At 39.4% G+C, this 16,686-nt stretch overlaps 1 protein-coding gene across 1 annotated transcript in view; it reads right to left on the reverse strand.

The window, feature by feature from the left end:
• LOC132391902 (zinc finger matrin-type protein 1-like) overlaps positions 1–16,686 on the reverse strand; it is an 80,850-nt gene that overhangs the window by 10,398 nt on the left and 53,766 nt on the right. Inside the window, exons 2-4 of the mRNA XM_059965661.1 lie at positions 8,685–8,785; positions 4,978–5,082; positions 1,455–1,617 (exon numbers count right to left, since the gene is read on the reverse strand). Coding sequence (XP_059821644.1) covers positions 1,455–1,617; positions 4,978–5,082; positions 8,685–8,785 — 369 coding nt within the window. The remainder of the gene's footprint in view (positions 1–1,454; positions 1,618–4,977; positions 5,083–8,684; positions 8,786–16,686) is intronic.

A 16,686-nucleotide genomic window follows, 5' to 3' on the forward strand; every position in this document is an offset into this window, starting at 1 on the left:
ATCTACAAGGAATGCTGTCGCAGGAAAGTGGCATCCAATATCAAGGACCTCCACAATCTGGTTCAGGACAGTTACTACCCCTTAAACATCAGGCTCTCGAACCAGAGGGGGTTACTACACTCATCCCAACACTGAACTGTTGGACTCACTTTCAAGGCCTTGTGATCTCATGCTTTTGATACTTTCATGGTTCTTGATGGTAAGGATGGAGCTATGATGACACTAGATAGTGACTTCTTCGAGCTCATCTGCCGAAACAGCTGAATTTCTACCTTTAACATCTCTCCTTTTCCTTTTCCAGGTGGATGGGGTTCTGTTAAAGACCCTGACCTACAGCTGTGCTCAAAATTCAGTCTTTATAATGTTAGTTCCTGTTCCTGGGGCTCACCAATCGGCTGTGTTTTAATATTGCAAGGATGCAGCCTAGAAGATGAGTGTGCCTTCAGGGTTCCAAGACTCAGAGGCCCTGGGGACGAGCCCATTCTAAGCCGGTGCTGCTGAATGAAGTGTCACAGGAGAAAACCGACTGTCAGTTAGACCGGATCAGCTATCAGAGGGCACTGTATTAAGATTGCTCGTTCTCTTCTTCTCTTGTTGGTGGGGGAGTCTGTTGCTGATTCTCGAGGCAGAGAACTCGGGGGGTGGGGGGAGTGATGCAGCAGACTTTAACACTGTAAGTCAGCGAGTGTTTTCTTTATCTCCTCTCTCGTTGTGTGACCCCTCTCTGTGCCATTATTAGGGGAGACAGACAGAGAGCCTGTGGCATGTCAAATTGTCAATGATTAGCTTTTGTTACACTGCAGATCATGGTCTTTCTTGGGGGTTTTGCTACTGCTTGTTTGGTGGGTGGAGGGTGCTGATGGCTTTTTTGCTGAAGTCGTTCCACTGCAGCTGCTAGTGTTCTAATAATTTTACCATCACATGCTTTTGGCCACTCTCCAGTTTTCGTGGATGTCTTGCAAAGAACAAGAACTTCAGGTTGTTTATTGTATATATTCTCTGATATTAAATAGAACTATTGATTTATTGCTTTTTTTTTTGTATTTGCAGTTCATTATCTTTTGCACATTGTTTGCCTGTCTTGTTGCATATGGGTTTTCATTGATTCTATTGAATTTATTGTGAATGCCCACAAGAAAACTAAACTCAAGGTAGTATGTACTGTATATGGTGACATATATGTACTTTGATAATAAATTTACTTTGAACTTTGATTGTTTTGGGGAAGAAGCAGCTACATAAATACACGAGGAAAAGGAACAGTTAATATGTCTGTGTTTTGCAAACATCAATCTGAACATTTAGAAAAAGCACAATGAATCAAATTGAATCTTGTCTCAGGTACTTGAAATCATGATATGAAATTCTTATTATGCAAGGTATCAACTCAATTAATACTCTTAAAAAAGTAGACGAGCACAATTTTCAGAATAGCAGCAGGGATTTTCACCTACCAGTCTGAGGCTGGGCTACAAAGGGCTGCTTCCCAGTCAATTGTTTGAGCTTCTTTGTGTGAACTTTGCCTTGATAGTGGAACTGTGCAGCCGTGGGAGATGTGAAAACCATATTACACAGAAGACAAAATTTATTCTTGTCCATTCCTTCCGTTGCAGCACCCTGTTAACAACCATGAGGTGCAATGTCAATTTATTATGAATGACTTTAGTGCCTGTCATTTAGAAAGACACTCAAAAATCTGCTTGGGCCCAATTGACTGGCTTTTCTAATCACTGCAAACTTATTCTTGGTCATGGGGGCAAAATTTCAAGGTAATTAGAGGAAAGTATATGGCGGGGTGATTTCAAAGGTAGCTGCTTAACACAGAGAGTGGTGGATGTATGCAATGCCCTGCCAGAGGTGATGGTAGAGGCAGATACATTAGAGGCATTTAATAAATGCTTTGATAGGCACATGGATGTCAGAAAAATGGAGGGCTATAGAGGAGGTAAGGTTAGAATGATCTTAAAGTAGCTTAAAGTAGGTTGGCACAACATAGTGGGCCGAAGGACCAGTACTGTGCTTCAATGTTCTATGTTCTAACTAAGAATGGATATCAAGCTGACAAAATGCATGAATGAAATGTCACTTGATTTTATACACTGACTTTAAAACATAGATTTAGTTAATTCCAAGAGAGCCAAGGTGTGTAAATATGCGTATTTATGGAGACAAAGCTACAAAGGAAATCGTGAGTTGGTGAGTGTGAAGGGAGGAAACCTAAGAAATGTTCAATCAAACCTTTTATTTTCAACAATTAGCTGGAGATACTCGGTGGTTTTAAAAAAAACACCTGTACGGGGAAAAGGAATTATCTATGTTACGGGTTGAGACACTGCCCCTTCTAGCAACATTGTCAAGGATTCACACACAAAATGCTGGTGGAACACAGCAGGCCAGGCAGCATCTATAGGGAGAAGCACTGTCGACGTTTCCGGCTGAGACCCTTTCGTCAGGAAGGGTCTTGGCCCAAAACGTCGACAGCGCTTCTCCCTATAGATCTTGTGTGTGTTGTTGTTTGAATTTCCTGCATCTGCAGATTTCCTCGTGATTGTCAAGGATTGATGCCACAAATACATCAGTGAGAACAATATTAAATAAATTTATCCCTTGTGTTGCTTCATTCACTATTTGCCCATTCTGATATTTATATTCTTCAGGAGTTGGGCAACTAAAGTCTGTGGTGGTACTACCAAGGCACTCTTGGGAAGTCCTCCACCCAGAGGACATTCTGTTCTATTTTCAGTGCTTCTTCTAAATGTTGTACAACATGGGGAAGCAGTAACTCTTTAGGCAAAGTTGGACAAGTTGTTATCAGGAGGAAGTTCCCCGCTTGTACATAACTTTTCTACCCCCTCTGCTGGGCCTGTCGAGCTAGAGGGACAAGAGGTACCCAATGATTATGACAGAGAAGTCTAGCATATTGTGTAGGAGCAACTGTGTCAGGCCTCTGCTTGACTTGCCTGTGGGACATTTTCCCAGTTTGGATGCTAGATCTTAGAAGTTCATGAGGAGGAGAGCACATGTTCTGGAATCTGGAGCAACAAACTCAGTGGGTTAAGTAGCATCTGTGGTGCAGAGAAGGAAAGGTTGACATTGGAGGTCAAATCCCTGCATCAAGATTGCATTACTACAAAGTCAGCATCATCGTGGGGAGGACTTGGAAAAGTTGGCTGGACTGGGAGTGCCTTTCCTTTGCTTAAATTTGATGTTTAATTTAATGCCTGGTGATCTGTCCAGTTTCATTTCTCCCCTGTTTCATTGCAGCAGTCAAGGTACAACTGAGTGACTTGCTTGGGCACTTCAGGAAGCATTTAAAAATCTGTCATGGTGCTAGATCACACAAAGGACAGATATGGTAAAGATGGCAGATTTCCTCCACAAAGGACATAACAGAACCAAATAGGTTTTTTACAAGAGTCTGGTAGTTACTGTGGTCAGCATATACTTATTTCCAAATTACAGATTATTAACTAAATTTAAACTGACAGCTGCCATAATGGGATATGGAGACTTGGATTATTAAATAAAAATCAGAAGAAACAATGCAGATGCCAGAAATCAAAATAAATAAAAGAAAATATTGGAAGCACTCAGCAAGCCAGACAGCAGAGAAACAAAAGTCATAAGACCATAAGACATTGGAGCAGAATTAAGACCTATTTGGCCCACCGAGTCAGCTCCACCATTTAATCATAGCTCTCAACCCCATTCTCTTGACTTCTCCCCACAACTATTCATGCCCTGACTAATCAAGAACCCTTCAACCTCCACATTAAACATATCCAATGACCTGACCTCCACAGTTGCCTGTGACAATGAGTTCCACAAATTCACCACCCTCTGGATAAAGAAATTCCTCCTCATTTCTGTTTTAAATAGATTTCCATCTATTCTGAGGCTGTGCTCTCTGGTCCTAGGCTCCCCCACTATAGGAAACATCCTCTCCTCAGAAGAGGAAGAGGACTGGGAAGGAGGGATAACTCCATCTAGAGTGTTTGCAGCATTTTTTTTACTGTCATTGATGTTTCCAAGCAATGGACTGTTCTCATCCCTTGGTACCATTTAGTAAATACCCTTGTGTCTTTGCTAGGTGATGTCCTCTCTAAAATGAGATGTCAGAATTAAATGCGAGACCCTGCTGATGCGTCTTACAAATGCTTTATTAAAAGTTTAACATTATGCAGTACTGCACAAAGGTCTTAGATATATATAGCTAGGGTGCCTAACACTTTTGCACAGTGCTGTATTTGTCAAGGTGGAGCAGCAAAGGATGTTGGGAAAAGGTGAGGGTGGAGCACAGTGTGAGGGGTTTGGGCCAGGTGGCAGAGAAAGAGTATCAGGGTCAGGAGGTTGCACAGGTGCAGACACATCCAGCCCTGAGACAACAGACACGGTAATTTGATTCTAAACTATTGATTTGTTTATCATTGCAGAATGTCTCTCTGGTGCTTCCTGCTCCCTCCCCTTTCTCTTCCCCCTTATCCAACCACAATTCCCTTCTCCCTGCCCCCTTCCTACTCTCAGCTCACTATTGACCCATATCAGAATCAGGTTTATCATCACTCACATGTCATAAAAATTGATTTTTTTTGTGATAGCAGTACAGTGCAATAAATAAAATTACTACAGTACTATGCAAAGGTCTTAGGCTCCATAACTATAAATAAATGTGCCTAAGACTTTTTCCACAGTGCCGTAATTATTTATTTATTATTATTTGTTTTTATTGTATTTGCACAGATTGTTTTCTTTTGCATATTCATTGGTTGTCAGCCTCTGTGTGTAGTTTTTAATTGATTCTATTGTATTTCTTTGTTCGACTGGGAATACCTACGAGAAAATGAATCTCAGGGTAGTATATGGTGACATATATGTATTTTAATAATAAATTTACTTCAAACTTTGATACAAACACTTGAGCAGCTCAACTGTAACTTTAGTTTGTATAAGGATCCTTATCAATGTAGAACTGTATACCTGGAATCCAACAGTAGTATCTTCTGTTTTGATTCTTTTTGATGGTGTTACTTCTTCTTTGTGTGTTTGGAAGTAAAACCGCACCTTGTTAGCATGTTTTTTGCTCTTTAAAACAGAAAGGGCAGGAAGTGAATTAAAACTTCTATCATTTACCTTGAACAACAAACAAGCATTCATACAAGCAAGGAACACCTGTACAGAATGACGAAGAGGGAAGTGGAGGGGGGAAGACTGAATGGAGCTTCTGCTTATTTTCACAATGTTTGAACCCTCATTTCACAAGATCTGTTGAATCAGAAAAAAAATTATAAGATTTTAACTGCTGCTGATTTTAGCAAAAGCAACAACTTCCACACTTTCATTTTGCTTTGCTGATTTAAATTCTGTTTTCTGGATCAGGCAAGATTCTGCTTTTGTGTAATTCAGCAAGCTCCTAAAGGTATGCTCACTTTCTTATTGCAAGTTGGCAGCTTTATCACATCAGAATATTTCCAATTTGTTATTAAGATGACTAGCATATACATTAGATTATATTTAATTGGGGCATATGGGGTCCAGAACTTTGCCCAATTAAGCAGCTGCCCCAAATGGCCGAAGTTTTCATGAAAATAGTTAAAAAGGCATAAAAAAAAGATAAACCTACCACGAGGAACAAGTTATGCATTTAAATGAAATACAAATTAGAACACTACCAACATCACAACAGTAATTTAAACCTCTGCATTAGTTCTTAATAGTTATTGATGGAGGAATTCATCCAATGTATGCTGCCATGCTCTTTTGAATGACTGTAAATGACCTAAATCAGTGCAGACCACCTAGAGCAGATAATGGGCTGCATTCATACAATACACCAGCTGGTGGCATAGTAGCATCAACACTGGACTTCGGGGGCAGAAGGTCCCGAGTTCAAATCCAGCTGGCTCCCATGCACGCTTTCCATTATACTGGCTTGAGCACCAAGCTAGCAACTCAACCTCGTAAAAAAGAAACATTAACAGCAAAAAGTTGATGGCCTATGCTCTCTCTCGTGAGTTGAAAGGCAATTTCTCTCTTTCTCTTCCTACAATACCTTCAACAATTGCATTCTCCAAATCTTTATTTTCATTGTAACAATCAAGATGATTGTCGATACATTGAAATTCTTTGCAGTTCCTAACTTGTTGAAGTAGTAAAATCATTTCATTTTCACTCCTGGCTGTTTCTTGTATCTCCCAAGCCTGATTGCTTGAAACAGCAGTGAGAAAAACAGTTCTGAAGTCTCTTATGGAATATTTTTCGCCAAGTGTCAGTGGCAAGAATCATTGCTTTTTTAACACAAACGTGCAATTGACACTATTTAAAGCTGTTCACTTTATGCAGGGTGTAGTGTCCAATGGCTTCACAAGTGCACATGACTGACATGAGTTAGAAACTCTTCCCCTGTCCCAGTTAAGCAGCATAGTGTCCTAAATGAAGAGAATCCTGGCTGTTGTTTCGATTAGTTTTTGTTCTTTCAGAGTTATCCCAAATAAGCAGCTGTGCCGATTAACTGATGGCCCAATTAAATGGAATCCACTGTATAGATAAATGTGTTATAAGACATAGGAGTTCAATTAGGCAATTCAACTCACTGAGACCATTCCACTATTCCATCATGGCTGATTTATTTTCTCTCTCAACTCATTCTCCTGCCTTCTCTCTGTAAGTTTTGATGCTCTTACTAATAAAAAACTTATCAACCCCTCATTAAATATATGTGATGACTTGGCCTCACAGCCTTCTGTGGCAATGAATTCCACAGATTCACCAGCATCTGTTTAAAGAAATTCATCCTCATCTCTGTTCTAAAGGGATATCCTCCTATTCTGAGGCTGTGTCCTCTGGTCCTAGACTCCCCCATTATAAGCAACATCCTCCCATGTCCAGTCTATCTTGGCTTTTCAATATTCAATAGGTTTCAATCAGAGTCCCCCTCTCATTCTTCTAAACTCTAGTGAGTATAGGCCCAGAGACTTCATGTGCTTCTCATATGATACTGTATCTCTGTCATTCTCATGAACCTCCTCTGGACCCTCTCCAATGTCAGCAAATTCTTTCTTAGATAAGGTGCGCAAAACTGCTCACAATACTCCAAGTGTGATGTGACCAATGTCTTGTAAAACCTCAGCATCACATCATTGTTTTTATATTCTAGTCTTCACAAAATGAATACTAACAATGCATTTCACTTCCCTACCACTGACTCAACTTGCAAGTTAATCTCTAGGGAATCCTGCATGGAGACTCCCAAGTCCCTTTGCACCCGTGATTTCTGAATTTCTCCCCATTTAGAAAAAGGCCTTTATTCCTTTTACCAAAGTACATGTACTTTCCTACATTTGATTACATTTGCCAGTTCATTGTCCTTTTTCTTAATCCATTAAGTCCTTCTACAGACTCCCTGCTTCCTCAACACCACTTTTCCCTCCATCTATCTTTTGCAAACTTTGCCACAAAGCCATCAATTCCAAAATCCAAATCATTGGCATATAATGTGAAAAGAAATGGTCACAACACTGACCCCTGCGAAACACTAGTTGCCACTGGTAACCAACCAGAAAAGGCCCCTTTTATTTTCACTCTTTGCCTCCTGCCAGTCAGCCACTCTATCCATGCTATTATTTTTCCTCTAATACCATGGGCTCTTATCTCGTTTAGCAGCCTCATGTATGGCAATTTTTGAAAGGCTTTCTGAAAATCCAAGTAAACAACAAAACGTTGATCAGGCAGCATCTACAGAAATGAATAAGCAGTTGGCGTTCCAGGCTGAGAGTTTTCATCAGGTCTGGAAAGGAAGGGGAAAGAAGCCTGAATACGAAAGTGGGAGGAGGGAAATGAGTCCTTCCTTCATTAGGAAATAAAGTTACATTTATGACTAAGGAAATTAGTTTACTAGGAAATTCAATTGTAACAAACAAGTGCAACACCAAATACATTTTGTACACAGTTTCTCATTTTGGATACTTATATACTGCATGTATGTATGTGATGACCTTTGACCTGCAGGATTGTAAACCAAGTGCTCTTCAAGTGGAATTAGGTTGAGAGTGATGGCCCCAAATAGAAACAGCATAGTCATTCTACAGATGATGGAAGTCTCGAGTGTCACACACTAATTGCTGGAGAAACTCAGCAAGTCAGGCAGCAGCTATGGAGAGGAATAAACAGTCAATGCTTCGGGTTAGGTCTCCACACACTAACTGCTGCATTATATTCAGTTAACTCTTCAAGAACACTAACAATGTGATGTGCCAATATTACAATAAGGCAGAGGTGCCTGCCACAAGACCACAATGAAAAAGAAACCTTTTTTTATTGAGATGGCACCTGAAATATGACAATAGAAAATAGTTAATGGTAGTATTTGATATAGAAATGGTATTTGAAGAACAGCGTATTTCAAATCAAAGTCTGAACACATGGTGCTGCCTTTTAAACCAACAGCTGCAGAAAGGTCCTGATGAAGGGTCTCAGCCTGAAACAACGATTATTCATTCTTTTCTATAGAAGCTGCCTGACTGATGAATTTCTCCAGCATCTTGTATGTGCTGCTTCAGAAATTGCTTTAGTAAGTGAGAGGACGGCCATAATTGGGTCTTCAAAAGTTATAACCAAATAAAAATCTATATGTAAGAGAAATATGTTGTTTAATTAACATTTATTAATTTAAAAAACCTGCAAGTTACCTCATAGTGTGTTGTCCGTTGGACTTCGGAGATTAGCATGGCACAGCAAACTTTGCAGTAGTTATCCATGAACAGTTCACTTTCGTGGCCACCCATTTTGTCTGAAAAACATTCAAAATATTAGCTTTGTAAAACTGATGCAGTTCTATCTGTATGTTGTCCATTCCTATCAATTCAGAAAAGGCATTATGCATTAATTATGGACAAAGCTTTAAAGTACTTAATGAATGGATTGGGGAGGGGGTGAGGAACCATATTTTCCCTCTGCCACAGAGAGAGTAAAGGTCTGTAACTCATGATTTAAAGCATAGTAGAGGCAGAAAACCTCAGCACATTTAAAAATTCACTGAATTTGTATTTAAAGAAATCCGACTAGCAGGATTATGGATGAAGTGTTCTAAGGTGGAATTAATCTGGATCTTATTCAGGAAAAGAATCCTGCATTTTAAAAGGAACAAGAAATCGTATGTTTGAAAATTAAAAGCCAAAAACTACTGGAGTAAAATGGGAAGAATTGTGCTGCAGAGGGAGTGGTGAGTGTGACTGAATGAAGTTGAGCAGGGAGAAGTAGGGAACTCTACCAGGGATGGACAGGGCAAGACTGGGAGGGCAAGTTCCAGGTAATACCTGGAGCAAGGTACTTTAGTATTAGATGCACCTACCTATTGGTCAGCATCATGGTGAAGTTTGTTTGGGAGGATGTAAAAAATAAATAAAAATGAAAATAACTAAAAAAGGGCATATTATAACAAGAGGTAAATAGAATGTTTGAGAAGTGCTCAGCAAAACCAAACATTAGAATTGCAAGAATAGTGAAAGAAGTTTTTTTTTAAACCAAGTATTATTTAACATTTGCTAATAGAAAGTCCTATCACAGCATAGTAGGCATTGAATAGAATATAGTGTTCACCTGTACAACTGTATCTTTTAGGGAGAAAATGGCCATTTATTTGAATTAGATTAAGATAATTCTTAAGGGAATTGCTTTGAGAAAATGTGACATGAGCATCTTCTACCAACAAACAACTACTGTTTCAGGTCTGGATCCCCGACCTTAAAATCTTTGTGGTGAATACATTCTCATCAATAACAATTCAAGAAAGACAAATATCCAGCCCTGAGTCAAAGGGAAGAACTAACCTTATCCCAGGTGCAACACTGCCCTAATAGTGCCCCCTACTGACAGGAGGAGGCAGTACGAGGTTGCCTGCAAAATCATCTCAAATTAATAATAAACTCCAGTGAGTTAACATATGCAAGCTCACAAAAGATGACGAGGAAAGATGACAACAGAAATGATCATTTTTAAATATATTTAACTGACATACCAGGAGTTAGAATTTATTCTCTGGCTAGCTTTACCTCACAACTCAGTATCATACATTTGGAATTTCCATTTCATTGCTATATATGTTTTCCCCAGAAAAACAACACATTATGCAGCATTAAAATGAACAATCAACACAAAGAATAGAATAGTATATGCCCCTCAGCCCACAATGTTTTGCCAATGTTTTAACTAGTGCTAATGTCAATGTAACCCTTCCCTCCAAAACAGCTCTCCATTTTTCTTTCATCCATGTGCCTATCTAAGAGCCTCTTAAATTACATAATGTATCAGCTTCTATCACCACCCTGGCAGAGTGTTCCATGCACCCACCACTCTCTGTATAAAAATCTTACCTCCGACATCCCCTAATATATTTTCCTCCAGTCACCTTAAGATTTGCCCCCTCAAATTAGCCATTCCCACCTTGGGAAAAGTCTCTGGCTATCCACTCAATGCTTGTTATCATCTTGTACGCAATGAAATCTATATGACAAAGCCACTGTTACTACTGTTTTTGATGGAGATTCTGAAATAAAATCATTTAAAGCTTAAGCTTTTGCTGCTGCTTGTGCATGGGAGTGGGGGACCTTGGGTTCTAACACTTGTTTCTGCTTTGCGAAGAGTCAGCAAAGAGTAAGAATTTCAGGTTGTATACTGTACACATTCTCCGATATTAAGTTGAACCATTGAAATGCTGGAAATATTTAGGATGGTAAGAAAAATTGTAGGCATTGAAACATTGATCCAACATTTTAGATTAACACCAGTTGCCCTTCAAGCTGTCTGACTTGCTTAACAGTTCAAAATCCACTGCATTTCTGTGGTATAGCATAAACCAGGCCTGGTGAGGACAGCATCCTTTTTAGAAGATACCAATTCCTTTGTTGCCTTATAACTAATACTGCTGGTTTGTTTTATTAAATTTCTTAGCTGGCATATTGGATTTCAACTCATGTCTCTGGATTCCTCATCCAGTAAAATAGTGATCTTTTATCACATTGCCTCTGAAATGAATCAAAAAAAAACACTACAGATACGAAAGTAAAATTGGAAAATACTGAAAACATTTTGGGGCAGTAAACAACTGTGGAAAGAGGTATTTTTAGGCTAAAAAAACTTTAACTGTTTCTCTTACAACTGATGCCTACTGACCTGCTGAGTTTTTCTAGCAGTTCCTATTTTTATTTTATATTCCCAGCATCTGCAGTTTTTAAAACTTTTCATTTACTGTTAATTAAGACTAAATACGTCTGTGATGCTAAGGTGCAGATAAAGATGATCACTTTTTTAACGCTCAGGTGAATATGAACTGTATCCTACATTGCACTACATTTACGTTGATCATAAAATTGTCTGCAAGCCAATCACGTGCTGCTGGCACAGGTGCTGCATTGAAATCAGCATAAAAAGGTTCAATTAGATTTGGTTTTTATGTTGGCTCCAATTCAAACTCACACTCAAAGGAGTTAGTAAACTAGGTCAACTTCTGTTATCCCCTCAGCATTTTAATTCATTGAAGCACCAGCCTCAGCAGCAGTACAGCGGTGAAAATAATGAAGCTATTAATGTTTAAAATTGACGGGAGAGAACTATAAGCTCACAAAAGGGATTCATGGGAACTTATAAAATTTGTCACAGAAGTCATTCACCTATGTATATCAATGCTGACTGTAAAAGGCCACGTAACATAAGCACTGGAGGTACACATGCAATTATTGTTTAAGTATGAGGAGTGATTTTGCATTCACTCATCTTTTGGCCACTGAGTTCTAGATCCCTCACAAGCTTTAGGGTGAAAAAGATTTTCATATCCTCTTATCATTCAACCCTAAATCAAGCTGCATGGTTTTACAGTCCTTTGTTAAGGCAAAAAAGTAATTATAGTTGAATTTATATAAACATATAACAATTACAGCTCAGAAACAGGCCATCTCGGCCCTTCAAGTCCATGCCAAACACTCACTCTCACCGAGTCCCACCGAATGCACTCAGCCCATAACCCTCCATTCCTTTCCTGTCCATATACCTATCCAATTTTTTTAAGTGACAATATCAAACCTGCCTCTACCACTTCTACACATTCTACACAGCTCATTCTACACAGCTACCACTCTCTGAGTAAAGAAGTTCCCCCTCGTGTTACCCCTAAACTTTTGCCCCCTAACTCTCAACTCATGTCCTCTTGTTTGAATCTCCCCTACTCTCAATGGAAAAAGCCTATCTACGTCAACTCTATCTATCCCCCTCATAATTTTAAATACCTCTATCAAGTCCCCCCTCAACCTTCTACGCTCCAAAGAATAAAGACCTAACTTGTTCAACCTTTCTCTGTAACTTAGGTGCTGAAACCCAGGTAACATTCTAGAACATCTCCTCTGTACTTTCTCTATTTTGTTGACATCTTTCCTATAATTCAGTGACCAGAGCTGTACACAATACTCCAAATTTGGCTTCACCAATGCCTTGTACAATTTTAACATTACATGCCAACTCCTATACTCAATGCTCTGATTTATAAAGGCCAGCATACCAAAAGCTTTCTTCACCACCCTATCCACATGAGATTCCATCTTCAGGGAACTATGCACCATTATTCCTAGATCCTCAATGCCCTACCATTTACCATGTATGTTCTATTTTGATTATTCCTACCAAAATGTAGCTCCTCACACTTATCAGCATTAAACTCCATCTGCCATCTTTCAGCCCACTCTTCTAACTGGCCTAAATATCTCTGCAAGCTTTGAAAACTTACTTCATTATCCACAACGCCACCTATCTTAGTATCATCTGCATACTTACTAATCCAATTTACCACCCCATCATCCAGATCATTAATGTATATGACAAACAACATTGGACTCAGTACAGATCCTAGAGGCGCACCACTAGTCACCAGCCTCCAACCTGACAGTTATCCACCACTACTCTCTGGCATCTCCCATCCAGCCACCATTGAATCCATTTTACTACTTCAATATTAATACCTAACGATTGAACCTTCCTAACTAACCTTGCATGTGGAACCTTGTCAAAGGCCTTACTGAAGTCCATATAGACAACATCCACTGCTTTACCCTCGTCAACTTTTACCTTTGAATTTCTAAGCTCCTTATAATTTTGTGCACCTCAATTAAAATTCCCTACAGCATCCTTTGTCCCAAAGAGCCCGAGCTTATTCTGTCTTTCCAATTGTCCAGTTCTAGTAACACCCTTGTGAATATACTTTGAACTCTCTTTAGCATGGATATGTATGTCTAAGGGAAAATAACTTATATAGGAAAGAACAGAGTTGGCCTAAGTATTAGTTCTTTAAGGGGTCAGTGGATCAAATAGCCTCTCTTCATGCTGTGTGATAGGATACAACTCAGGAAGCAACTTATTAATAGAGTTGAAAGCTGCACATTCATAAACATGGAATTAACAACTGGCTATATGTATCTTGATGTTTTGAACTCTCTTCATAACAGACTTCCAGCTCCTGATTTGCCACCCTGCTTCTAGGTACTAAATAATGATGAGGCAATAATTTGAGGTTGAAAACTGTATTTGCATTTATATAGGACTTGACCATAACCCAAGGAAAATCTCGAATTCGAACCACACAATGTCCAATTTAAAGGATGACAACTACAAAAAACTTCACTTCAGCATCTTAATGTTTAATCTACAGGTAGAAATTAGCTTTTGTCCTTCTGCTTCAGAAGTCAGGGTGCAATCAGCAACAATATTTGTTCATAAAATACTCTAAACACTGGCAATTTAAAACAAAATCTGAAGTTGTATGCAGGTATTATCTCTGAAGGGAGAAATACGTTTCATAGTTCTATAATGTTTTAGAATACTTTTAACATATTTGAGATGATCACCTGCTCTATACAAGCACAATAATGTCAGCTTTTAAAGATTGATTTTGTGCTTTAATGTGATAATAGTCATTTTTATATTCAACACATTCAACTTGTAGGAGCGGTTACTCTTGGTAAAGTGAGCACATACCACTTGAGAAATTGTGGTGAATCATCTTGATCTACAGTAATATAGAACTCAGGTTACAACCGAATGGCTTGTTGGACTATTTCTGGTAGTTAGAGTGAATCACATTGCTGTGAGTTAGGAGTCAGATACAGACCAAATCAAATAAAGAACAGGTTTCCTCACAGGATTTCATTAAGAGTAGAGTTTATATGCAAAAAGATTTGGAATAACCCGATTACAATTAAGAACTTTGAAGTCAAAATAAGTCCTGGGTACAGCACAGAAATGTGACTCTTGGCCCACCATGTCCTTGCCTACCTTTTTGTCCGCCTACATCAGTCTCATTTCTTTGCATTCAGACTAAATTCCTCTATGGCCAGTATATTTTTAGTACTTGTCTAAATGCCTCTTGAATGTTATGATTGTACTTTCTTCCACCAGCTCCTTTGGCAGCCTGTTCCAGATAGCAAGCATTCCAGGTGTGAGAAACCAAGCCCCTAAGATCCCCTTTAAATCTCTTCTTCTCACCTTAGAACCATGCCCTCTTATATTTGATACTTGTCCTAAGCAAAAAATGTTATGACTACCTACCCTGTCAGTGCCTCACTTAATTTTATTTACCTCTATATGGTCACACATCAGGTTCCTTTGCTCCAGGGAAAGCAAGCCAAGTTTATCCAGCGTCAGGATCAGAATCAGGTTTAATATCAATGGCATATGCCATGAAATTTACCTCTCCCTGTAACATAAGTTCTCCAATCCAGGCAATATCTCGTTGCCATACCCTGTGCATTCTCTCATGTGTGCAATCACATTCTTTCCTACAGCGTGATGACCAAAACTTCACACAGCACATGGCCTCTTAGAGTACAGCAGCAATAGCTACAGAGTTTGCGGCACCACGGTTGGTTAAGATGCACAGCAAGGAAAGGAAAAGACTAGACTTGAAGTAGTGATGGGGGAGCTACCTCTGTGGCTATTTAATATTCCAGGCCACAGAAGTTCTATTGCACTGCTGATTAGGTGGAACATAGTACAGCACAGGCCATGGCCTTAGGCCCATGATGTTATACCACATAAAGGCAGTATGTAGATAATATATCCTGGATAGATTGTCCAATGAGGCCATATGGATAGAACTTAGAAGAGAGGGGTGATCACTTGGCTGACATTATCTATAGGACCTCGCAATAGCCAGCAGGAATTAGAGGAACAGATATATCAGCAAATTGCAACACTCCTAAGAGCAATTGGGTTATAGTAGAAGGTGATTTCACCTTTCCCAATATTAACTCGCCTTGTGTACGGGCAAGGGGTGTAAATGGAGTGGAATTTAAGTGTGCTGAAGAAAGTTTTTTGAGACAGTATGTAGAGAATTCTACTAGGGACAGAACAAATTTTAGGAAATACAATGTCAGTGGGGTGACCATAATTCTGTACATTTCAAAGTAATTCTGGAAAATGTTAAGATTTGTCCATAAGTTAAGGTTTTGAATTGGGAGGGAACTGATTTCAAAGGTGTAATTAGATTGGGAGCAGATGCTTGTGGGTAAAACAACAAGGGACAAGTTGAAGTATTTTAAAAGAGGAATAGTAACAGTTCGAGGCTGGTATGTTTTTGTATGGGTGGAAGGCAAAAACAGAACAAAAAGGAACATGGCAGGAACAGGCAATTAGGATTGAGGGAATCTCGAGGATTACAGAGTGTGTAGGAGACAACTTAAGACTGAAATTAGGAGGGCAAAAATGAGCCACAAAGATTAAGGAGATTCTCAAGACATTTTATTTGTATATCAGGAGCAATTGGATAGCCAGCAAATAACTGGGTCCTTCTGGGGATCTAAGGAGTAACTTACAGTACATGAAGAGCGAGGCAATGTGGACAAGATTCTAAACAGATACTTCTCATCTGTATTTGCCAAGAAGGACATGGAAGAAAGTGAGTATGGGGATAACCTGCAGCAGGTCAGTATCAAGAAGGAGGTTTTAGATATCATGATATGAGGAATAATAAATACCCAGGGCTGAGAGAAATTTAGCCCAGGTAAAGCAAGGGAGCAAGGGATTAGAAGCAAGGGATGAGAGAGCTAAAGTCCTGACAAAGAATGTTATTAATTTCTTAGCCACAGGTAAGATACCGCCACAAGATTGGAGGATAACCAATGTTGTTCGTTTATTTAAGACTCCACGCCTGTAGTTAGCTGGCTTAACTCTGATTCCTTTTTATGTCAGTGGTAGCAAATCATTAGATACAATCCTAAGAGATAGGATTTTTGTGCATTTGGAAAGGCAGGGGTTGATGGGGATTGTCAGCATTGGGTGTGTGTGTGTGTGTGTGTCCATATTCTAACAACTTTCTACAGGAGTGCCATCGAGAGTGTTGTGTCTGGCTATATCAGTGTGTAGTAAGGAAGCTGCAAGACATCAAACTGCAGGACCCTACAGGGAATAGTAAAAACCACTGAAAAGATCACTTGAGTCTCCCTCCCCCCTCCCCATTAGTTATGATAGCGCTAAATAGTGACTCCTTTGCTTGCATCTTTGGAAGAAGCTCTATTTCTATCTTTAATAACTCTATTTTTCCCTTTCAAGGTTCTTTTGAAGACCTTGACCTGGAGCTACATGCTGACTGTGGTTCTTTGTGGGAATGGGACCCATTCTCGGGGTTTCATGACTGACCATTATCCAACATGC

Source organism: Hypanus sabinus, chromosome 3 (assembly GCF_030144855.1).
Source record: "Hypanus sabinus isolate sHypSab1 chromosome 3, sHypSab1.hap1, whole genome shotgun sequence".
In the NCBI taxonomy this organism is placed as follows: Eukaryota; Metazoa; Chordata; class Chondrichthyes; order Myliobatiformes; family Dasyatidae; genus Hypanus; species Hypanus sabinus.